This window comes from Megascapheus bottae, chromosome 16 (assembly GCF_031878675.1).
Source record: "Megascapheus bottae isolate mThoBot1 chromosome 16, mThoBot2.hap1, whole genome shotgun sequence".
NCBI classification, from domain to species: Eukaryota; Metazoa; Chordata; class Mammalia; order Rodentia; family Geomyidae; genus Megascapheus; species Megascapheus bottae.
Window position 1 is genome coordinate 54766 of NC_143524.1, and position 23869 is coordinate 78634.

General features: G+C 49.2%; 3 protein-coding genes across 4 annotated transcripts; 1 reads left to right on the forward strand and 2 right to left on the reverse strand.

The window, feature by feature from the left end:
• Window positions 1–921: 921 nt before the first annotated feature.
• Window positions 922–2651, reverse strand: Bet1l (Bet1 golgi vesicular membrane trafficking protein like). Its single transcript, XM_090347057.1, has 4 exons — window positions 2522–2651; window positions 1672–1763; window positions 1322–1378; window positions 922–1181 (listed from the first exon to the last, which is right to left on the reverse strand). The coding sequence occupies exons 1-4, from the start codon at window positions 2538–2540 to the stop codon at window positions 1014–1016; spliced, it is 336 nt and encodes a 111-aa protein (XP_090203183.1). The 5' UTR covers window positions 2541–2651; the 3' UTR covers window positions 922–1013.
• A 1094-nt stretch (window positions 2652–3745) lies between these two features.
• Ric8a (RIC8 guanine nucleotide exchange factor A) lies at window positions 3746–9255 on the forward strand. Its single transcript, XM_090347058.1, has 10 exons — window positions 3746–3917; window positions 4149–4196; window positions 4282–4872; window positions 5211–5302; window positions 5842–5992; window positions 7070–7165; window positions 7293–7437; window positions 7518–7662; window positions 8027–8146; window positions 8461–9255. Exons 1-10 carry the CDS (start codon window positions 3834–3836, stop codon window positions 8579–8581), a joined length of 1593 nt encoding a protein of 530 aa, XP_090203184.1. The 5' UTR covers window positions 3746–3833; the 3' UTR covers window positions 8582–9255.
• Window positions 9256–10068: 813 nt separating this feature from the next.
• Sirt3 (sirtuin 3) lies at window positions 10069–23746 on the reverse strand. 2 transcript variants are annotated; one of them, XM_090347062.1, is made up of 7 exons: window positions 23684–23746; window positions 21288–21471; window positions 20976–21208; window positions 19579–19679; window positions 14505–14666; window positions 11293–11502; window positions 10069–10504 (listed from the first exon to the last, which is right to left on the reverse strand). In XM_090347062.1, exons 1-7 carry the CDS (start codon window positions 23736–23738, stop codon window positions 10502–10504), a joined length of 948 nt encoding a protein of 315 aa, XP_090203188.1. In that variant the 5' UTR covers window positions 23739–23746; the 3' UTR covers window positions 10069–10501. The 2 variants fall into 2 exon arrangements, with proteins under 2 accessions (XP_090203188.1, XP_090203187.1); XM_090347061.1 differs by lacking the exon at window positions 10069–10504 and having other exon boundaries at window positions 11287–11502.
• Window positions 23747–23869: the final 123 nt, after the last annotated feature.

The window sequence follows — 23869 nt, forward strand, 5'->3', positions numbered from 1 at the left end:
ATAAAGACAAAATGACAAAGATGGTGGGCCCTCAGAAACTGCTGGCCCTTCCATCCCAAAAGTTCAGTTTGTATGAACAAGGAACTAGCTAAAAACGCAGTAAGGGCCAGAGACAGTAGGGTAGGGAGTCTATAGAGGTAGGGAACAAGGAGTGTCACTCAGGACTCTCCCACAATGAGGGGAGACTGGCTGTGGGAGGCAGGGCAGGAGGCAAATGTTCCTACTATAAACACTGTAGCTGCACTCTCAGGTGGAATAGGACCCTATAAGGAGGACCCTCTCAGGGAAGACCACCCAACACTACCACCCCACACTCTGATTCTAAAAGGGCAGAGAAAACCTTTTTTGTGCGTAATCTCCTGGGAATAAACACATCTTTGGCAACTGGGTGATCCAATCTTAAGTCCTGAAGTTATGTTCCTCTGTTCCTAGACATACACATGTCCATGTGGCCCAATCAATGTCCAGCCAAGCCCACAGTTCATTCCTGTATCCACAGCCTTGCTCTTTCCAGGGGTCTGGCTATATCCAAGGATAGAGGGCACAGGCTTTAAAATAGGGACTCATGGCCCATGCAGATCAGTACTTGCTCAGCAGCCTTAGGGAGGAGTAACTGCCACATTCACATCTGACTCTTGGAGAGCTGTGTGAGGTTCACAGACACAGTCCCTTCTCTCTGTTGTCAACCCCAGGCTCCTCAGATATGCACAAGACAGAACAGGACAGGACAGGACAGAAGAAAAAATATCAGAGCCCTGAGGGCGGGGTGACACAGTGAGCACATTCAGGACTCTCAGCTGCTCTGCTCAAATCTAGCTCATTCTGACCTGTCAGAGGGCCTTGGTTTCTCCAAAACATGAGCGCTTTGGTGAGAGGCAACTGTGATCCTCATCACATAGGAAGAAAATGCATGGCCCATGATGATCATTGCAAAGGAATATTTTTGTAGCATGTCCTCAGGAGCCCAAGATACCAGGTGAGGAAGACCCTGGCTGCCTGTGGCTCCTACTGTCTCACGTCCTTGCCCTCGATAAGAGGTAGGAGAGGATGAAGAAAGCCACAATCAGGCCCGTGGCCATACCACACAGAAGCTTCCGATTGTCTCGCCCAGACCGTGCCATCATGGAAAAGCGCTTCACACTTCCTGTGAGCAGGCCAGTCATGCTTGTGAAATCCGAGTCCTGAAGGAAGGACCCAGCAGGATCACATATGGTGGCACTTTGATCAATCCACCACCCACACCAGCACCAAAGAGCACAGACTTCAGAGCAGGTGGGAATGGGAGAGCTAACTGCAACCTGTGCACATTGTAGACCCTTACCATGCCATCCAGGTACTGGTTCTGATCTTCAGCATCCCTATCGATGTCCAGGGCCAGCTGGTGAGGACACACAGATTATACAGTCAGGTCTTGGGCAATTACAGAACACATAACCCCTCAGGACCAACCAAACTCACCCATGTCTCTGCTAGACCCAGTGGTTCCAATAAAGACTGGAAAGGCTCAAATTAGCACTTTTCGTTGTACTCAATTGTAAGCACTGCAACAGCCAAGGTAACAAGGCTAATGGAAAGCTGCCTGGTACCCCTCTGAGACTCTTCCTAACCTCTGACCCCAACTCTCCAGGACACCAGGTGGAAGGGAAAGAAGAGGAAAGGGCCATCACTGACCGATTTGAGCCTGGTAACCTTGGAGGCAAGGCTGTCAGCCATCCGCTTGTTCTCCCGGTCTAGAATTTCCTCCACAGCACCAGAGCTCTGAGCTGTGAGAAAAGACAGAGGCTGAAGACTAGCATCTAAGTTTCCCATTGAATCTGGTTTGGCAAGAGACCTACAGGGACAGGGCCCACTTGTGTCTGCATGAGCAGGTCAACCCTACCCCCAGTTCCAACAGACAGACCTTGCACAGGACACAGAGGCTGCATAATTGTGTGAGCTCACTTTGAGGTGACCTCTAAAAAGGCAGCTGAGACTTGCCCACTTATTTATCCCATACGGAGGGGGGCGGTGCTGTGACACCAACACACAGTATCTGAAGAAACCTGATTGTGACAGGCTGGATTAGCAATTAGCAACTTCTATAACAAAACAGGGCAATTTGTATTGACCCGATGCATGAAGAGACCCAGCCTCGAGGGGACCCACCTAAGGACTGAGTCATGAGCGTGTACATACCCTAAACGAACCACTTTATGTCCCTTAATCCCGTTAGTCCATCCACCAACATCCCCTGTGGATAGACGAACACGGCTTCGGAGCGGAAACTGAAGCGCCCATGTCCCAAGTCAGTCGAGACCTTCTTGTTTCTCTCTGCTATCCCCACCTGCTGGCTCTGCCAAATTCCCTCCAGGTTCGGACTCACCGGCCCTGTGCAGGCGCCGGCGGGCGGCCCGTCAGGCGGCAGGGCCTCGGGCTCCCCGGACCCACCCGCCGCGGGACCAGGCCCCGGCGCCGCCCCCGCGCAAGGTCCTCCCGTCGAAAGAGGCCCCACACAACCTCGGTCCCCCTGTGGCGTGCTCACCCCGAGACCAGTCCGCCATCGTGCCCAGCTCCGAGTCCCGCGGCCGTCACAGACACAGCAGACGTGGCACCGGCACTAACCAGCAAGGCGCCTCGGCGCCAACTCCCCGGCCCCGCCTCTTCCGCCTCGAGCCAATAACTTCCGGAAGGGCCGGACTGGGCGGAAATCGCGCTTTCCTCGGAGGGCCGAGGCCCCCTCAGGAGCGCTGATTGGCTCCCGGCGACCTGCCTGTCAGCCCTGTCCTTCCGGACCGGGGGAGGCGGGGCCGGGGCTCCCTTCCCCCCGTTCCGACCGCGGGTGGGCGGCGGGGAGGCTTGGGGGGCCTCGGAGCGGGTTAGGGTGAGGGGCAGGTGGGCTGCGTCCCCAGGATTAAAGACTGTGTGCGCGAAGGACAGACTTTCGGCTTGAACCCTCGCCTCTCTGCCGACCCACACGGTGGCTTTGCTGCCGCTGCTTCTTGGAGCGGCTTCCTCCACGGCTTTTCCTGGCCCACGTATATGTCGGTCTCTACAAAAATGGCACGTCCCCGGACCCTGTGGCGTGTTGTAAATAAGTATTTCGAGCGCCTCAAGTCATCGCGCTGACTTTTCCCTCTGTCCCTCTGGGACAGGAAGCCTGCACAGGCAGGGACAGGCGAGTGGTATGCGGGGAGCATCCGACACACTGCCTGGCCAGCCAACTCGTCTAGGAACTGCAGCGTCCCCTGCGCGAGCTCCCCCGGTGCCTTGTCCCACGCGGCAGAACATCGGTGCGCGTGCAGGAGTCTCTTCTACCCGAAATGCCCGCCCCGGGGGCCAGGGCCCTGCACGGGGATGGTCGCTGGGATGGTGGGAGGCGCGGACCCCACGGCCACCCCACAGCCTGACAGGGCTGAGTCCAGGGGCTGGCGAGCGACCCGCGGAGGCCGCCCCCACCCTGCCCGGGCCCCGCCCCCCGGGGCCCCGCCCCCGGGGCCCCGCCCCCCGGGGCCCCGCCCCCCGGGGCCCCGCCCCCCGGGGCCCCGCCCCCCGGGGCCCCGCCCCCCGGGGCCCCGCCTGAGCCGTCCCTGCATTCCCCGCCCGCCCCGGGCCCCGCCCGCCCGCGCCGTCCCGGCATTCCCCGCCCGCCCCTGGCCCCGCCCGCCCGAGCCGTCCCGGCATTCCCCGCCCGACCCGGGCCCCGCCCCCCAGGGCCGTCCCGGCATTCCCCGCTCTCCCGGCACCCCTCGCACCGGGCGCGGCTTCCGGGTCGGGGTGGAGCCGCGGGCCGGCCGGCCGGCTGACATTTTCCCTGTGGAGATTTGGGGTGCGGCGGCGTCTCGGGGTGGGGGACAATGGATCCCCGGGCGGTGGCGGATGCTCTGGAAACTGGCGAGGAGGGCGCGATTCTGGGGGCTCTGCGGTCGTACAACGCGGAGGTGAGCGCGCGTGGAGGGGAGCCTCGAGCGCTCGCGCGGCCCTCGGCGGGGGGCGGGCGGCGCGGCGGGGGCCGGCCGCTGTGGGAGAAGGGTGCGGGGGCTCCCCATCCCTGGGCCGTGAGTAGGTGGCGAGCGTGGGCCGCCGTCCGTTCAGAGCGGTGGCTGCTGCCTTCGTCGAGGAAGACAGGCCCCGTCTGAACGTAGAACTGAGCCCACCGGGTCTCTCTGCAGCACTCCCAGAGCTTCACCTTCGATGCTGCCCAGCTGGAGGACAGGAAGGTGGGTGCCGTCTCAAGGGGTCGCGGGGCCGGGAAGGAAGCCCCGGAAGAGTGCCTGATGGAACCACTCTTGTCCCTGTCCACAGAGACTCGCAAAGCTGCTGGTCTCGGTCCTGGAGCAGGGCTTGCCGCCCTCACATCGTGTCACCTGGCTTCAGACTGTCCGTATCCTTTCCCGGGACCGCGGCTGCCTGGACCCCTTTGCCAGCCGCCAGAGCATACATGCATTAGCTCGCTATGCTGACATCTCTGCCTCTGAGGAGCCTGTCCCCGAGTCCTCAGACATGGGTGTCACGCTTGAAGCCCTCAAGTGCCTGTGCAACCTCGTGCTCAGCAGCCCTGCGGCACAGATGGTGGCAGCAGAGGCCAACCTGGTCGTGAGGCTCTCAGAGCGTGTAGGACTTTACCGAAAGAGGAGCTTCCCACATGATGTCCAGTTCTTTGACCTGCGGCTCCTCTTCCTACTAACAGCACTCCGCACAGATGTGCGCCAGCAGCTGTTTCAGGAGCTGCAGGGCGTGCGTCTGCTGACGAACACGCTCGAGCTAACGCTAGGAATGACCCCCGAAGTGAGCCCCCCTGAGTTCCTTCCTCCCCAAGAGACTGAGCGAGCTATGGAGATCCTCAAAGTGCTCTTCAATATCACCTTCGAGTCCATAAAGAGGGAAGTGGATGAGGTGAGCTATGGCCTGAAAACTAGGCTATTTCATGAACTTGTCTCCCAGAGTGCCTTTAAGTTCCTAGCTTCTTATAGCCCCATACCTTAGTATGTGGAGGATAGGAGAAATGCCTATTTCCATAAATGTGGAACCAGAATATACTGTAATTTCATCCCAAGGGGATTCACTAATGTGAATCCTAGTCTGGGAGGAGCCCTTAGAAGCACACTGGAAAGCAGCAATGGCCAGCACGGGCCAGAGTCACCAAGAATGCAGTTTGGGAGGCCATGGAGTGCAGTAGCAGCAGGAATAAGTGATACTCCCTCTCACAGGAGCCCCTTTCTGTCTTTGGTCAGGAAGATATTGCCCTTTACCAGTACCTGGGGATGCTTCTGCGACACTGCGTGATGGTTGCTGCTGCTGGAGACCGCACAGAGGAGTTCCATGGGTGAGAGCAGGGCTTGTCCTTGGGAGGGACATACATACTCAAATACCTAGCTGTGCCTGTGGACCAGAACTACCTTGAGAGCCAAGGCCGTACCACAAGGTCTAACTTTTGTCCAGGGAACCAAACACTATTTTGCTCCTAGACCTTAGGTGCTTCCACATATGGGGCATAGAAGTTATAAACTTAGGGGCAGGACTTTGGGCAGAAGCAGTGGTCACCAACGCATCTCAAGTCAACCTGTTTCTTTGTTCCTGTTTTGCTGTCTCAATGCCTGGGTTGGCCTAGGTTTCCAGAGATCATGTGGTACCCAGCATGGAGAGGGTGGGACGGGTGGAATGTCTGCAGAGGGTGGTGCCCCTCGGGAGCTTCCTTTCCCCGGATCTCTTGAGACCAGTCCTTGCTCTTGACTGTGGTCCTGCGTACTATTCTTCAAGCCCTTAAATGTTGATTTGCATTGTGTATTCCTAGAAGGGGAACCTAGGAGTTGCACCCATGCTGAGGGACCAGCTCTGTCAAGGACCCTCTCCATCTCTCCTCAGGCACACAGTGAATCTCCTGGGGAACTTACCCCTCAAGTGTTTAGACATCCTTCTCACCCTGGAGCTGCATGAGGGCTCCTTGGAGTTCATGGGAGTGAATATGGATGTGATCAGTGCGCTCCTTGCTTTCCTAGAGAAGCGTCTACACCAGGTAAGCACGGACTTACCTGGACATCCCCAGTGGTTCTGGCCCTGGCATCCACACACAGCTGTAGTCACTGCCTTGGTAATGGTCACATTAGCAAATGGGAGTTATCTTGGTGGTCTGATTACCTGGCTGCTCCAAGTCTGATAAATGCTGAATATTCTATGGTCTAGCCCAGGCCATCAGGCCAGACCCTGTCTCCCTCAGAACAAGTAGACACCTACCTACATACTTAAATCCTTCTCCCGTTTATCACAAGGAAATAAGTTTCCTTGGAGTTTAGTGAGGTGCTTGTTATCTTTTAAATGTTTTTTAGGGATCCTTCTTGGTCTTCAGAAGCTCCTTGTCCTTGCTTGTGACCTTCTGATTCCCAGTATCTGTGCATGGCAACCCTAGGTTACCAGCGTCACCTGTCTCTTAGCATCCTAAGGACAAAGAAGCTTCTGATCCATTCCCTCTGACTCACTGACATTAGGCAGGGAAATAGCTGCAGACTGAGGCTTGGTAGATCTCTGAGAAGAGGTATGTGTTGCATCAGGAGTAGATACGCTGACATATCCTACAGCCCCTAGAGTAGAAATGCTGTGTGGATTAGAAGAGAGGAGCTAGCTAAGCCCCCTTGGCTGTAGCCACTAGTCCCTATTGCTACAGCTGCTGGTGTTGGGCTCCCAGAGAAATACTGAGGCTGAGCAGAGATAGGAACTCAGTTTGCTGTTCTATGAGGGAGGTTCCCAGGGTAAGGAGTCTGTTGTTTCTCACTGCCACCATTTCCTGAGGAGAGTGTGTGTAACAGGGTATGCTGACAAATGTTCCAAATGCTTTGTGTTTCACACTCCTAGTTTATCATTGAGCAAGTTAAACTAAAAGCAATTGAGTTGTTTGCCTCAGGTCATAAAACCTTTCGGTAGGTTACAGAGTTAGGTCCTGTTCCCATCCCTTTTGAAGCTGACAGACACCCACCACCAGCTCTGGCCCTCCACTGACTTCCTCCAGCATGGCCTCTTCACAAGCCTTCCTGCCAGGACCCACCATTGCCTGTGTGTGGCCTCCACCCCACCCCAGGGGTGACTGGCCCCTCTGCAGACCCACAGGCTCAAGGAGAGTGTGGCTCCAGTGCTGAGTGTGCTGACCGAGTGTGCCCGTATGCACCGTCCAGTCAGAAAGTTCCTGAAGGCTCAGGTACCCAGCAGAGAAGCCTGAGTTCCCTGGGGCTGGGAGAGAGGGGGAGAGTAAGGGGAGAGGGTGGCTCAATTCCACATAGCCCTGGCTGCTCCAAGCACTGGCCTTAGGGAAGCTGCCTTCCCAGGTGCTGCCGCCTCTGCGGGATGTGAGGACTCGACCTGAGGTGGGAGACCTGCTTCGGAACAAGCTGGTCCGCCTGATGACACACCTGGACACAGATGTAAAGAGAGTAGCTGCCGAGTTCCTCTTTGTTCTATGCTCCGAGAGTGGTAAGGGACTGCCCAGTTTCCAGGTATGCCATACCCTAGCCACAGCCACACACTGACTTCTGCCTTGGCCTGCCCTGCAGTTCCTCGTTTCATCAAGTACACAGGCTATGGAAACGCTGCAGGCCTCCTGGCTGCCAGAGGCCTCATGGCAGGAGGCCGGCCTGAAGGTCAGTACTCCGAGGATGAGGACACAGACACAGATGAGTACAAGGAAGCCAAAGCCAGGTGTGTTCTAACTTCCTCAGACCTGTCAGTTGCTATCTGGGCCCCCACCACACCCCATCTCCCTGCCTAGACCCCTGTGGTGGGTGGTATGTGATGAGGAATGGGTGAGACTTTACTAAGGAATGGGTGTCCTGATGACATGCCCAGGATCACCAAGCAGGCTCTCTAGGAAACCAGGAGTTGCCTGGGGAAGAAGCTATTAGTGTTTCTGGAAGGAACCCTCTTCTATTACCATCAAAAAATCGGAGTTTCTTGCCAGACCAGGCCTGATGAGGACCATGGGGACTCTACCCCACCGGGAGCCCCAGATAGCTCCATTTGTCTTAGAAAAAAATACATCTCACGTTCTTCCCCTGGGACACAGCATCAACCCAGTAACCGGGAGGGTGGAAGAGAAGCCTCCCAACCCTATGGAGGGCATGACAGAGGAGCAGAAGGAGCATGAGGCCATGAAGCTGGTGAACATGTTTGACAAGCTTTCCAGGTGTGTGTATGTGGTGAACTGAAGGGCCTATGGCTGGGAGAAGGGGGAAGGGACTACTCCTTAGGAGCCCCAGGAAGTGGTACCAGAGGAAGGAATAGGGTCTTCAAAAGGCTGCATTCCTTTTCTTTTAACTCACTATTTAAAAGAAAAGAATATAAGGGACTGCCCAACATCTCAAATCTGTTTAGATACTAAGATTTGGGCCACATTAGCATAGTAGTCCCTAGACCCCAGTAGCATCCAGAGGTGAGCAGGCAGGCCTCTGGACTGGCACTTTCAGCCTTTTGCCCAGCCATGCTGCACTTTCCCTGCAGGCACAGAGTCATCCAGCCCATGGGAATGAGTCCCCGGGGTCACCTAACATCCCTGCAGGACGCAATGTGTGAAACCATGGAGGAGCAACTCTCCTCGGACCCTGACTCGGACCCTGACTGAGGAAGGACAGTGTGTCTCTGCCTCTTTCTGAACTGGTGCTGCTTCCAGAGATGCCCTTGGTGCCACCTGGGGAAGCCACACACTCTGTATCTGGAGACACCACCCCCCTTCCCCAAATTCTGCCTTGTGATTTGCCTCTGGTTCAGTTTCTTGATCTATGACGGTCTTATCCTGCTGTAAGTGGGGAAATTAGCTTTTCTACACAAAAAGATGTTTCTATAACATGTGTCAATGCAGAGGCTGTTGCAAGGCAGGGCTACTTGGTCAGAAACGTCACAGACCAGTATGTGTGGGAAAGGGTGGTACTGAGTTGGGAACACTGAAAACCATCTGAGGTTAGTATGTTGGCTTAAAGCTCATGCGTGAGGCATGTGATGTGTTCTATACAAGGGAATGGGTCTGCTAGAACTGTATAGCTAGTGTTCTGTAACAGAGCAAGGCATGTGCTATTGTTCCTGCTTCCTCAACCCTTCTCCACTCGGCACAGGGCTGTTGGCTTCTTTATCTTCTGTCCTGGCTCAGCCATCTTATTGGTTGTGACAAATAGATCAACCATACCCACTGATTTTAGACTAAACATTGACATGAAAGAAAATGCCTTCATGAGACCATAAACTGAACTCTTTGAACTTTAGAGGTATGGAATAAAGATGAGTTTGGGGCAGGACCATGTATGTGAGTATCTGTGGTAGAGTGCTTGCTTATCATGCACGAAGCCCTGGGTTTGATTCCTCCATATTATATACACAAAAAAAGTCAGAAGTGTTGCTGTGGCTCAAGTGGTAGAGTACTAGTCCTGAGAAACCTTAAGGACAGTGCCCAGGCCCTGAGTTCAAGCTCCAGGCAAAAACAAACAATTACAGTAGTTAAGCATGGTGGTATTAAGTAAAAGTATAAGCTAGTTTTATTCTTCTCAGAATCTGACACTTTCTCCAGATGGCCACAAGTCTTGTTATTGGAGGTGAAAGGTCACAGAAACACCTTCCATGGAATCTGGAATCTGTTAACTTCCCATCACCACCACCAGCTGCAACTTGGACAGGAAGTGTCTCTGCCCAGGAAATAGCACCAAGAAGGAGGGTGCACATATGGGTGGCAGACAAGGTCAGCCATTAAAGCTGTACATGGACCGTGCCAGGAAATAAGACCTATACACAATAGGAGTCCCAGTATGTGTCTGTACAAGCATGGGGTGGGGAGGGGGCACGTGGGTAATGGTCTGACAGCTGAGCCAGTAACATTTTCTAATGAATGGTACCTGTGTCTTGTGTTTTAAGTCTTCAGAACCCTAACTAGACACCATGGCGTGGGGTGTGGGAGGGGGAGATAAGAGGAAGGTTAGGAACTGCTTGGCAGATTGTGAGTGAGTCCTGCTGTGAAAAAGCCTGAACCACATTTACAATCCAAGGACAGATGATTTCGGTCCTGCCTATTCCAAGAGAGGGATACCATGTTACAAAGTCTTTCCATATGATGTCAACACTTGCTGGTTTTGTATTGAATTTATTTCATGTGACAAATTTACTGATTAAAAGTAATTCTACTGTAGAGGATGACATGCTAGACAATCCTAGTGCATTGCTAGGGTTCCAAAGGTTACATGGCCCAGGCCTGGGTCTTATGACACAAATGTTGAACTGCTCTCCAGATAGCCTGGGTACACTAAAGTAAACCTGATCCATTGGGAGCTGATGAGTCTGAGTCCAAGAGAGCAACTACTGGCAGATTGTTGTACATTACAAGCTTCAACCAAGTGAATAACTAAACAAGAAGACAGGCAAGTAAGTGTCTCTTTGTCATCCATGTGTGCAATGTGAAGAAGTTCCAGTGGCAGCATCGGATGTCCACTCCTCTTCAGGTCACATCCTGCTTTGGCCAAGATTTATGAACTTGCCCAAGCTGTCTTCAGGCACACTGGTCTCACTAGAAATGGGATGTGAATCTTTACTATATGATTGTTTCTCCTGTGGGGTAACCATTGCCTTCCTATCTGTCCCATTCATCCAAAGGGTACAGAGTTGTAAGAGAGTACCAGTCAACTGCCTGCTCAGCTTTGGTTAACTGCATATCCAGGCCTGGTTCAAACATAGCTAAAGCCAGGTGCCAGTGGCTCACGCCTGTAATCCTAGCTACTTAGGAGGCTGAGATTTGAGGATCATGGTTCAGAGCCAGCCTGGGCATAGAAGTCTACAAGACTCATCTCCAGTTAACCACCAGAAAACCAGAAGTGGTGCTGTGGCTCAAAGTGGTAGAGCACTAACCTCGAGCTGAAGAGCTCATGGACAGCACCCAAGCCCAGAGTTCAAGCCCTTCACACACACACACACAATAACTGAAGACAAAGTATTTTACTAAACAGAAGCTCTTCTCTATAAACAAAACACCCTAGCAGGACTGGCAGAATGGGTTGGCAAAATGGAATGCCTTGTTCCAAAGGTTTTTTTAAATTGCTGATGCTAACATACACAAAAAAATATAACATTTTGTGGAAGTAACCTTGAGTGGTAATTCTTAAGAAAAGCCTATGAGATCACACCCCATCATAACACAAATCCCTGTGGTACAAATCCCTGTGGTACTAGGAAACAGTCAAGTTCTGTTAGCCAGTCCCAAGATCCATAAGTCTCTATGTACAGAAACTGGAGTCAGGATAGGAGAAGGCTCTCAAAGTCCAATCTGGTGGTCAAACCCCAGAGTTTAGTGGTCTATACCTTTCTAGTTTCCCGCTGAACAAGGTCCTGAAGTTCTTCTGTCCAGCCAAGAAGGTCCACCAGCTTTTCCACACTGTGAACCACATCTCCCAACTGGGCAACATCCCTGCTGCGAGGACGCCAAGCAAAGGGCCCCACCAATTCTCGGTTGATAAGCAGTCTGGGCACTGAGCTCCGTACAGCCTCAGACAAACTGGCAAAAGGTTCCACCTGAAAAGGGGCCAAGTATGAAGAGTAGCACTAGTACCCACCTAATCTGGTGTGTATCCCACTTCATTGGCTGGCAGAATTCCACACCACTCCCACAGAGGCCTTGAGGACCAAAGGCCAGATACAGAGCACAGAGCGCTACCATGTATCACCTCCTGCCACCTAACTAGATGATCTTATCTACCCCCACATTTCCTGTCTCTATCTATCTTGCCAATCTGCAAGCTCTGCCACCAGTTTCCATTCAGCTGCCCACTGTAGCATGGCCTGGGCTCTGAGTCCCTTTCACATTTATCAGCTGACAGAGGCACAGGGCCTCTGCCCTTGCCTGAGTCACTGTTCCCAAAGAAGCCTACATTACTAGCATTGGTTCTTGAGCAAGATTCTCTTTCAAGATAACACTGTAAGAAATAAGATAGACATCAAGATGGGCTTAGCTGGGCGCTAGTGGCTAATGCCTGTAATCCTAGCTACTCGGGAGGCTGAGATTTGAGGATCGAAGTTGGAAGCCAGCCCAACAACTAAAGAAAGCCTCTTATCTCCAATTAACCACCAGAAAACCAGAAGTGGTGCTGTGGCTCAATTGGTAGAGTACTAGCCTTGAGCTGAAGAGCTCAGGGACAGTGCCCAGGCTCAAAGTTCAAGCCGTACAACTGACAGGAAAAGGAAAAAAAAAAAAAAAGATGGGCTTGTATCTGAAGAGCAAATGTTCAATTCCTGCCTTTCATGAAAAGTTTCAGAATATAGATTTATATGTATAGAAAACAGTTCTGGACAGATATAGTGGCACACCTAGCCCTGTAAACCCAGCCCTCTAATCCCAGCACTTTAGAGACAAAATGGTGGATTGCAGGCCAGCCTGAACTAGAGAAATATCCTGCCCAAATACACTGAAATTAGAAGTTAGACAAAGATAAGTGACAGATTTGACTACTATTCATTAGTATCTACATAAACTATGTAATTTAAGAAAACTTTAAACTTTCTATCACCACAGACATATGACTTTCTATTTCTAATAAACTAATTTATAAATGTAATTTGTGAACAAATTTATATGATGTGTGTGTGTGTGTGTGTGCAAGTACTGGTGCTTAAACTCAGCTTCAAGCTCCTGTTTAGCTTTTTCACTCAATGCTGGCATTCTACCACTTAAGCCATGCTACATAGCTGCATATGGTACTTTTTTTTCCTTTTTTTTTTTGCCAGTCCTGAGGCTTGAACTCAGAGCCTGGGCATGGTTCCTCAGTTTCTTTTGCTGAACCACAGCACCATTTCTGACTTTTTCTATTTATGTGGTACTGAGGAATCAAACCTAGGGCTTCATGCATGTTAGGCAAGCACTCTAGCCACATTCCCAAACAACTATGATACTTTTATAAGTAGAAAATAAAAGGGGTGGCGGGGAATTTGGCCTAGTGGTTAAAGTGCTTGCCTAGCATGCATGAAGACCCGGGTTCGATTCCTTGGCACCACATGCATAGAAAAAAGCCAGAAATGGTGCTGAGGCTCAAGTGGTAGAGCTCTAGCCTTGAGAAAGTCCAAGGACAGTGCTCAGGCCCTGAGCTCAAGCCCAGGACTGGAAAAAAAATAAAAAATAAATAAATAAAAGGGGTGTGTGTGCTGTTTTCCTTTTATTTCAAAAATAAAGATGGCTGCTGGCTAGCCTGGGCAACAGGGCTCAGCCCACAAACTGACTATAAGTCTGGTCCTTAACCCCTCCAAATGCCTTGCGTTTATCTTCTGTCCCAGACCTGGACCCTCCCAGCTCCTACTGCAGATCTCTGCTGAACTCCATCTTTTACTTCCAACACCTACTACTTCAAATCCCAGTGTTAAGAGGATGAGTTCAAAATCCATACTCACAAAATGTAGGCAATACTCCATAGTGTTGTAGGAGTTCATATCCTCTCCCCAGTTACACATCCAGACCCCCACAGGTGTCAATCCCTTCAGGTCTATCTACTGTCCAGCCCCACCTGACCTCACCTGCAAGGGCACAGCACCAACAGAACCCTATCAACAGGAAGAGTGCTGGCCTTCCCCATAGCCTGCAAGTGCCTCTTGGCCCTGCTCTTGACATTGGCTGTAATGCCCCTCAGCAGGAAATCTCAGCTCCTCCATCAACTCTCTTGGCCCTGCTCTTGATAGTGGCTGTAATGTCCCTCTGCAGGAACTCTTAGCTCCTCCATCATCTGTCTTGAAGGCAGACCTCCTTCACTGTCTCTCCTAACAAGGGACACAAACCTCCTTCAATGGATGTCCATACTCACTTTGCAACCATCCACCTACCCTGACTCATTGCCTGCTCTATTTTTCCCATAGTACACATTGTCCTCTAACAAACCTGTAGGCTTATACTTTTATATCTCACTTTGTCCAAAACACCAGTGAGACCTGGATTACTGTATACAGTTACAGTGATGAGCCTGTGAGCAGACAGTTTTCTGGCCCTTCTGTCCATTGGTGCCTATATCCAGTCAAGCATAGCTCTTTTTCATGGTTTCATCTCTTGCTCTTATCACACCTTTTAGAAATGTCCTGACAGACCCAGATGCAAATCAACTTCTTGGACCCATCTAATTGGTGTCTCTTAGGTACCTCACAACCATGTGCAACTCAACATCTCTCAAGAACACTCCTTACTAGCAAAGCCAACCCTACAGATTGAGTACTATACTCCTTCCTTCCCAGGCTACAGGTCCACTTTTGTGGTGGCATCCTAGGTACAACTCCAGCCCTGGGTCAGCTACTCAGGTTTCAGCCTGTTCCAGCACAATGTGGTCTTCCTGACCTGGTCTGGGAAACTTACCACACTGATGCTCCTTCTCTTCCTCCCTTCCCATACCCATTCACCCTACCCCTACCCTCCTCCCACAGGGTCACTGAAGCATGAAATGCTCTGGATCTACTTACCTGCAAAGATGGCGTCATTCACCATTACTCTGTGGTAACCCCTCAGTACCTACCTCCACCCACCACCCAACTCCACATTGACAAACCTCCAGGGAGGTACCAAGGATGAGCAGCAGATCTGCCATGGGGAAATCAGCCACATGCAACAAGAATCTCTGGGGCATCGGCTCCCCAAAGAACACAATGTCAGGCTTCACAACACCAGTGCAGACAGGGCAGCAGGGTACTCTATCTGCCATCACTTCAGCCTGGGGAGACACAGAGGGAAGGGCTAAAGAAGCCTTGTAAGAGCCTTGTAAGCAACAATTTTTCAAGAAAATCTCAAATATGCACAAAAGCTGAGTTGTGTAAAAAACTGCCATGCAGGGCCAGGCCCAGTGGCTGATGCCTATAATCCTTGCTACTCAGGAGGCTAAGATCTGAGGATAGCATTCAAAGCCAGCCTAGACAATACAAAGCTACTAAGCCGAGAGACTCTTATCTCCATTTAATCACTAGAAAATGGGAAGTGGGGCTGTTGTTTAAGGGTAGGGCGGTAGCTTTGAGCTGAAGAGCTCAAGGACAGCGCCTAGGCCCAGGGGTAGGGTGGTAGCCTTGAGCTAAAGAGCCTCAGTGTTAGCGCCCAGGCCAGAGTTCAAGCCCCATGACCCACCCACCCCCCCACCTCACCCCACCCCCAAAAAAAGAACTGCCATGCATACAGCTTTAGCAATCGCTAATACTTTACCAAATGTTTCAAGTATTTTTTAAAAAATCATAGATATCACATAGTTTCACCCACAAATTGTACCATAGGCTGCATGTCTAGCCCTGAACTGCATCTGAGGATGATCATGGTGCTCAAATGGTGCTCTGTGGGTATCTGGCCTACAGTAAGAAGGCATAACACTGTTCCTGGTTTGAAATGAAGTGAGCAGCGTATTGCTTCAGTGCTGGAAGGCGTTTAGGTCATCTGCAGCTTATGGCATGACATTGTCAGGAATAACAAAACAACAGCTGCCAAAAACCATATCCTTCTAGGACAAGAGGAAATAGATGGTGATTATTAATATGTCCTGGATCAACGTACCAAGTAGAAAAAGAGGAAGCAAGAAGGAAGACATCTAAGCTGAGTGCCACTAATTCAAACCTGTAATACTAGCCACTAGAGACTGAGATCTGAAGATCCTGGGTAAAAGACAGGCAATGAAGGAAATTCCACAAGACTCATCTCCAAGTAACCACCAAAAAAGCCAAAAGTGGAGCTGTGGTTCAAATGCTAGCTTGGTAGCCTTGAGTAAAAAAGATCAGGGAGGAAGACACTTTAAGACAAAGCTTTGTAAATAACATGATGTTTATTAGTAGACTGAATCAAGCAATAACAAGTAGAAACAAATGCTAAAAGAAAGGTCCAACCTAGACTTCAGATATTATCATCTACTGTTTTTAAAAAAAACTATATTATATTCTAATTAAAAGGGAAAAAAAAACAGCTAGGCATCTGTAGCTCATACCTATAATCCTAGCCATTCAGGGGGCTAAGATCTCAGGATCACAGTTCAAAGCTACCCTAGGCAAGAAAGTCTCTGAGAGTTTTTTTTTTTCTTTTCTTTTGCCAGTCCTGGGGCTTGAACACAGGGCTTGGGCACTGTCCTTGACCAAGGAATCAAACCCAGGCTTCATGAATGCTAGGCAAGCATTCTACTACTGGACCGCACTCTCAGTCCCCTTTGTGACTCTTAACTCCAACTAACTACCAAAAAGCCAAAAGTGGAGTGATGGTCAAAGTGGTAGGTAAAGCACTAGCCTTGAGAAAGCTCAAGGACAGTGTCCAGGACCTGAGTTCAAGCCCCTGGACTGGCACCCAAAAAAATAAATAAATAAATACAAATTTTAAAAAAGCTTTAAATACCATTAAGAGTTTTTTAAAAGCTGTATGAAAAATATATTTTCAAAAAGAAACATAACTCCTAGAAAAAGTAAACAAAATTAAAAGTCAATGGAAAGATTTTATTCTGTACAGGAAGACAGGCTGGAAACTCCAGACAAAAATGACTCAGAATACAAGCAGGATCAATAACAAAGGATGGCATGACCACGACTTTTTGAGGGAGTCTGATGCCCACCTTCTCAGAAAAACATGAGGTGGGAGGTAGTCAGAGGCAATCAACAGCTGAAGAGGAGTATGCTGCAACATTAAAGAACCAGAGGTTTGGACCAAACCCCTTGAGAAACACTTGTCAAAACCATAAGAATGGATAAAGTTTCTTTCTTTTCTTTTCTTTCTTTCTTCTTTTTCATTTTTTTTTTGACAGTCACAGGTCTTGAACTCAGGGTCTGAGCACTGTCCTTGGGCTTTCTTAAGGCTGGAGCCCTACCACTTGAGCCACAGCACCTACTCTGGATTTTTTTCTGTGTATGTGGTACCCAGGAATTGAACCTAGATCCTTGTGCATGCTAGGCAAGAACTCTACCACTGGGCCAAATTCCCAGCCCCAAAATATTTTTATTTCACGTAAGGTTTACTTTTTGGAGTTTTTAGGGTTATGGAACTGTTAAGAGATGTGCCTAGCTGGTGCCAGCAGCTCACACCTATAATCCTTGCTACTCAGAGGGCTAAGATTTGAGGACCAAGCCAGCATGGGCAAACAAATCCAAGACATTTATCACTAATTAATTGGCAAAAAAAAAAAAAAAGCTGGAAGTAGAAGAGTGGATCAAGTTGTAGAACACAAGCCTGAACCAGTAGGGTCTAGGGGGAGGTCTGAGATCTTTGTGGGAAAGCCCTCAAAGAGGACAGACCCCAGCTCCTTCCTATTCCTCTTGTGGTGTTCTGACTGGCCATGAAGTGGGCAACGTTGTTCCACTTTATGTTCTCATTATACTGCACTGCCTTCTCACTGCCTCACTGCCTCACTGCCACAAGCCCAAAGCAACAGGGCCGGTAAGTAGATCCAGGACAAGAACCTCAGAAAGTGAGAGCCAAGATGTAAAAGCCTCCTTGTGTAAGTCCATTATCTCAGATATTTGTGACAGTAACAGAAGACTAGCATATCTATCCTAAAATTTATATTAAAATTCACTCTATAGGTTATAGTAACCAATGAGTGTGTTACTAACATAAAGGCAGATATATCCATCAATGGGCACAACCCCGCTATAGGAAAATAGGAAGACTGAAGCCCAGACATAAACCAAGATCCTATTTCAAAAATAACCAATGCAAAAAGGAGCTGGAAATATGGCTCAAGTGACAGTTCACCTGCCTAGAGTTCAATCCTTACTAACACTAAAAAAAAAAAGGTTTCAACAATAGAAGAGTGGCTAAATGTAACATTCTATAGTTAATAAAAAGAAGGAGCAGGGCTGGAGCATGGTCTAGTGGTAAAGTGCTTAACTAGCATGCACAAAGACCCGGGTTCGATTCCTAGGTACCACATATAGAGAAAAAGCTCAAGGACAGTTCCCAGGCCCTGAGTTCAAGCCCCAGGACTGGCAAAAAATAATAATAAAATAAAATAATTTTGAGCCAGGAGTTTAGCCTAGTGGTAGAATGCTTGGCTAGCATGCATGAAGACCCAGGTTCGATTGCTCAGTATCACATACATAGAAAAAACAAAACAAAACAAAACAAAAAACAGAAGTGGTGCTGTGGCTCAAGTAGCAAAGTGGTAGCCTTGAGAAAGCTCAAAGACAGTGCCCAGACCCTGAGTTCAAGCCCTAGGACTGGCAAAAGAAAAGGAGAGAGGTGGGGGAGGAGGGAAAGAAAGAGAAAGACAGACAGAGAGAGAGAGAGAGAGAGAGAGAGAGAGAGAGAGAGAGAGAGAGAGAGAGAGAGAGAGAGAGAGAGAGAGAGGAAACAAGCAGGCAAGCTGGGTGCAAGGGGCTCAAGACTATAATCATAGCTGCTCAAGAGGCAGAGATCTGTGGATCATGGTTAGAGGCAATCCCAGACAAGAAAGACTTTTATCTCATATTAACCACTCAAAAGCTGGAAGTGGAGGTAGGTCAAATGGTGAAGTACTAGCCCTTAGCAAGAAAGTTAAGTGAAGGGGCTGGGAGTTTGGCCTAGTAGTAGAGTGCTTGCCTAGCATGCACGAAAACCCAGGTTCAATTCCTCATACCATATACATAGAAAAAAGCCAGAAATGGTGCTGTGGCTCAAGCAGTAGAGCTCTAATCTTGAGAAAGCCCAAGGACATTGCCCAGGCCCTGAGTTGAAGGCCCAGGACTGGCAAAAAAAAAAAAAAAAAAAAAAGCTAAGTGAACAGTGCTTAGGCAGAACAAAAATGAAAACCAGTATATGTATATCTATGCATATACATAAAACATAAAATCATCGTTATTTTATTGTCCCTTCCACACAACCCTTTTTTTTTCCAGCACTTTTTTTTTTTTTTTTTTTTGTGGGTCATAGGGCTTGAACTCTGGGCCTGGACGCTGTCCCTGAGCTCTTCAGCTCAAGGCTACCTCCCTACCCCTGAGCCTGGGTGTTGTCCCTGGGCTCCTCAGCTCAAGGTTACTATCCTATTCCTTGAACCACAGCCCCACTTCCTGTTTTCTAGTGATTAATTGGAGATTCACATTCTTCAGTACCTTGGCTGGCTTTGAACCCAGATCCTCAGATCTCAGCCTCCTGAGTAGCTAGGATTACTGGCATGAGCCACTGCGCCCAGCTTTTTGTGGCACTTCTGAGGCTTGTTTCAGGGCCTTGGGCACTGTGCCTGAGCCTTTTTGCTCATGGCTAGTGTTTTTTTGCCAGTCCTGGGGCTTGAACTCAGAGCCTGAGCACTGTCCTTAGGCTTTCTCAAGGCTATAGCTCAACCACTTGAGCTACAACACCATTTCCAGCTTTTTCTATATATGTGTTACCAAGGAATCAAACTCTGGTCTTCGTGCATGCTAGGCAAGCACTCTACCACTAGGCCGAACTCCCGGCCTCAAGGCTGGCATTCTTAAAACACCTCCACTTCTAGCTTTTTGGTGGTTAGTTGAAGGTAAGAGTCTCATGAACTTTCCTCCCTGGACTGGCTTCAAATCACAATCCTCAATCTCAGCCTCCTGAGTTGCTAGGATCACAGCAATGAATCATGGTACCTAGCAACATACATTTTCACAATAGCACTTACCACTTTGACAGCACCCCTCAAGAACTGAAGATCCATCAGTGGAAAAACTCACCCAGCAGTCCTCTCCTGGGAAGGACCTTCGACAGACTATACAGGTGGCTGAGGCAAAAGTTCCATGAGCTTCCACTAGCTTTCCAGCAGGGATGCCAGATACTGAAATTGAAACCAATGTTCAGCGTTAACAGCCTTTGAGATAGCTCTGTGAATACAAATGCTTAAATTTGGGACTTGGCAAGACCAAATTTCAAGCAAACTGAATGGCTAATAAATACACTAAAACAGAACTTCTCAGCCAGGCATGGTGACAACACTGAATAGATGGTGATACTTGTGTGTGATAACAGTTGTTTTAAGTAACTATAATGATCTAGTTTTAAAGTATATCTTCCAAAGATACTCACTGGTTTACAGATGATTGTTACTAAATTAAATTGGGGGCAGAAAGTGTGAAGGAAATGCAGGAAGAGCAGAGACAAACAAGGACTGACATGTGTCAGTAATGAAAACTTAGAGACAATACATAAGGGTTCCTTGCAATGTTCTCTTTACATTTAGGTACCTGTCATACTTCTTATTTTGGGGCTTGAACCCCGCTTAACACGTGTGGGGGGGGGTAGGACTTGAATTCTGGGCCTAGGCATTGTCCCTGAGCTCTTCAGCTCAAGGCTACCACCCTACCCCTTGAGCCACAGTGCCACTTCCAGTTTTCTGGTGATTTGGGCTGGCTTTGAACCTTGAACCTTAGATCTCAGCCTCCTGAGTAGCTAGAATTACAGGCATGAGCCACTACTCCAGGCTGAGCTTGGTACTTTTTTATTCCAAGTTAGCACTCTACCACTTGAGCTACAACTCTACTTCTAGCTTTTTGGTAGTTAAATGGAGTTAAGATTCTCACAAACTTTCCTGCTCAGTCTGGCTTCAAACTCAATCCTCAAATCTCAGCTTCCAGATTAGCCAGGATTATAGGTATGAACCAGGTGGCTCCACATGTTTTCTTTCATTTTTTTTTTTTTGCCAGTCCTGGGCATTGAACTCAGGGCCTGAGCACTGTCCTTGGGCTTTCTCAAGGCTGGAGCTCTACCACTTGAGCCACAGCACTACTTCTGGCTTTTTCTATGTGTGTGGTATGGAGGAATCGAACCAGGGTCTTTGTACATGCTAGGCAAGCACTCTACCATTAGGCCAAATTCTGACCCCTCCAAATGTTTCTTAAAAAGGTGTAAAGGAGATCATCTAGATTCGCAACACAATGTGAATTTTAGTTCTTCCCCAAACTCACAGCCCAGTGATATGTGGGATAAGGGTGGCTCCCAATAGTAGTCTGAACACTTGAGAATGCAAATACATATCCAGCTGGCTTGAAACAGCCCTAAGGATGAGGTATAAGTACTAGGCCGCAGCCCTACCTGAAAACAGGCTTAGAATGTTCAATGGGGATGGAGGGCTCACCTCTCTCAAGCCCATCGATGTTTTGTGTATAGAGCCGCAGAAGCAGACCCTTGTCATGAAGCAGTCGGAGGAAGTAGTGAGTAACATTGGGCCTATAGTTCCCAGGGTACAGCTCCTTGGCCAAAGTAAAAAAGGGCTTGGGGTTGTGAAAGAAAAATTCAAGTTCGAAAATGGCCTCAGGGTATGGGATGTTGTATTGCTGGAGGTTGCTGTAAAGGCCGCTCCCAGGAGATCTGTGGGATAAAAGGAAAAAGTCTAACCCTTCAGAAGAGTGGAGAAGTACCATCAATGCTACTGGGGACTGAAGTGTACCTGAAGTCTGGAATGCCACTAGGAGTGCTAATGCCAGCTCCAACCATGGCCACGACTCTCTGGCAGGACTTGGCACGAATGAGCTCAGCAATATCCTGAAGGGAAAGCTTCTCTTTCTCATGACTGCCTCCACTTCCAAAGAGTCCTGAAGCACTCACAGAAAGAGATATGGACCTTCTTCCACCTGTAGCACTGACAGCAAGAGCAGAGCAGAAAGGCAGCAGATGACATCAGTCTCAAGCTAGCAAGAATGCACGACTCTACCCTTCCCATCACTGACAACACTTCCTCCAGCTCCCTAACACAACTACATGTCTTAGCACAGACAATGACTAGCCGAGAGCAGTTTTGATTCAGAAATCAAAATTTACTTGGGGGCAAAAAGACTGGTTGGTGGGAATTATGTAAATTCAAAAAGCATATCCAAGTTCAAGCTAGGGCCAAAACCATTCCTTGATGGGGGTTGGGGAATGTTCTTAGCAGAGCTGTAGACCTTAATGTGTGCAGAATATAACAGAAAATAAAACTTTCATACTTATACTATGCATTATTGGGAGGAAAGCTAGGCTCTAGTGACTATTCCACAAAGAAACATCCACATCTGACAGCTCTGGGTTCAGACTTCCACACAACTGCCACTGAATACAGGTAGTTGCCACAATTCAGCAGTCAGTATTAGAAAGAAGGCAAGGCAGTATGTATACTATAGAAGGTCTCTCCCTGCATGGTTCTGGGATCTTTGGTCACCTTCAGAAACCAGGGATCAAAATTAATAGTTTGAAATTTATCTTTTGAGGAAAAGAGCATATAACACACAGTAAATAAGTCACAGGCTTTAATAAGGCCTTAGGATCTTGCAAACTATTGAACCTCTGAGAAAGTGACAAGAAGAAAACAAAAAAATACAAGTAATCCAGAGTCTGTGGCAGTCCTTGAAAATGCCCCCACTGAGGTCTGCAGCCAGAGAAGCACAGGCACTGCCATTTCATGCAGCAATCTCTGGAACTCTACGCTAGAGTTGACCCTTAGGCTCTCTTAACATCTAATTGAGTGTGACTCCTCTTCTTTACCCTGGAAACCTGCCCTGATTGGGCCATGTACATCTTTCTTATAACCTAGAGGCTGGTAGCCATTGGTCAGTGCTTTCATCAGATGGCCCCTGATGACTTTCTTTGACAGTGTCTGTGTCTACATTATGGAGATTTCTCCCTTCTGAAGTGAAAAGATCATGACACCCTCTTTAAAGAAATGAATTGAAAGCTAAACAGACATAATAACAGGCGACTAAGAGTATTTCCTCTTCTGCATGCCAGGACATGCTAAGGGCACATTTTTACACACATGAGAATAAATCAGAATCTATGTCCTAGAAGGATGATCCTAAGTATTTGTTTGTTTTTTCCAGGCCTGGGGCTTGAACTCAGGGCATGAGTGCTATCTTTGCTCTTTCTCAAGGCTAGCATACTACCACTTAAGCCACAGCACCACTTCTGGCTTTTTCTATGTATGTGGTAACGAGGAATTGAACCCGGTATTCGTGCATGCCAGGCAAGCACTCTATCACTAGGCCAAACTCCCAGCCCTCTTTTTTGTCTTTTGTATAACATATTTGCACACATCAATCCATTTTACATCCAGTTACCCTAGCCCTAGCCCAAAGTTCTCTCTGTACTATTAGCATCCTGTGGAATTCCTATAGTACTGTACATACCATCCCAGTGACAGCTTTAAAACCCTTTACTTGCTCTTTGGAACCCTTGGTTTCAGTCAAACGAAGAATCTCCCTGTCTGTGTATTCCCAAATAGCACTTCCTCATCCAGCACATTCCTCAATGAGACCTTTCTCCACCTGAAAATGCCCAAACCTACCAGGGTCAAGGTCAAGACCAAATACCACCCCAAATGAACTCCAAGGGGAAATTGCTGGTTCTCATCTGAAGTCCAGTCCGCCTTCCCCGCTCTGATTAGGGTGCCAGTCATCCTTTCCTCTGTGTATCTGCAGCACATAGCTGCATAGCTGCCTTGGTGACAAGGGCAGGTAACTCAAGGGGGGGGGGGAATCAAGTGTAATTACTGTGCATTAGGGAGTGATGCTTGCTGGTGGCAGTTTTATGGAGAACAATTAAAATGTTAAACATGCATGCCTTTAGACTCAGCAGTCTGCTAAGAATTTACCCTGAAAAGGTTACTCACTGCAGCACTACTTGTGAAACAAAGTCGGAAACTAATTCGGCCGGGGAATGGTAAAACCAGTTATGGAACACGTTGGAGTTTCTCAGACCACTCCGAAGAGTGCACTGCGGATCCTAGAAAGCTGCCGGGCTGCGGCCCCGTACACACGGCGAACAACAGCGACACGGCACCCCAGTGTCCCAGGCCCGGCCCGACCCGCTCACCTCCCAGGCCCCACAGCCTGAGCGCCGCCAGCGCCCGCTGACCCCGCAGCGCCATGACGTCCCCCGGAGCTAGCGCCGGCCCGTCACGTGGCTCAGGAGCTCGGCCCCGCCCCCGTGCGTCACCCGCGGCCTGCGCAGGCCCCGCCCTCAGCGTCACCCGCGGCCCGTGCAGACTCCGCCCCCGGC

Coding starts and splice junctions, on each gene's coding strand:
- Sirt3 (XM_090347061.1), bottom strand. CDS start 23,738: ATGGCGCTGCGGGGTCAGCGGGCGCTGGCGGCGCTCAGGCTGTGGGGC. Junction 19,680..20,975: donor CATCGATGGGCTTGAGAGAG/GTGAGCCCTCCA, acceptor TTTCAATTTCAG/TATCTGGCATCCCTGCTGGA. Junction 14,667..19,578: donor TCCCAGGAGAGGACTGCTGG/GTGAGTTTTTCC, acceptor GTGTCTCCCCAG/GCTGAAGTGATGGCAGATAG.
- Ric8a (XM_090347058.1), top strand. CDS start 3,834: ATGGATCCCCGGGCGGTGGCGGATGCTCTGGAAACTGGCGAGGAGGGC. Junction 5,303..5,841: donor CGCACAGAGGAGTTCCATGG/GTGAGAGCAGGG, acceptor ATCTCTCCTCAG/GCACACAGTGAATCTCCTGG. Junction 5,993..7,069: donor TAGAGAAGCGTCTACACCAG/GTAAGCACGGAC, acceptor GCCCCTCTGCAG/ACCCACAGGCTCAAGGAGAG.
- Bet1l (XM_090347057.1), bottom strand. Junction 1,379..1,671: donor AGGTTACCAGGCTCAAATCG/GTCAGTGATGGC, acceptor TGTCCTCACCAG/CTGGCCCTGGACATCGATAG. Junction 1,182..1,321: donor ACCAGTACCTGGATGGCATG/GTAAGGGTCTAC, acceptor TCCTTCCTTCAG/GACTCGGATTTCACAAGCAT.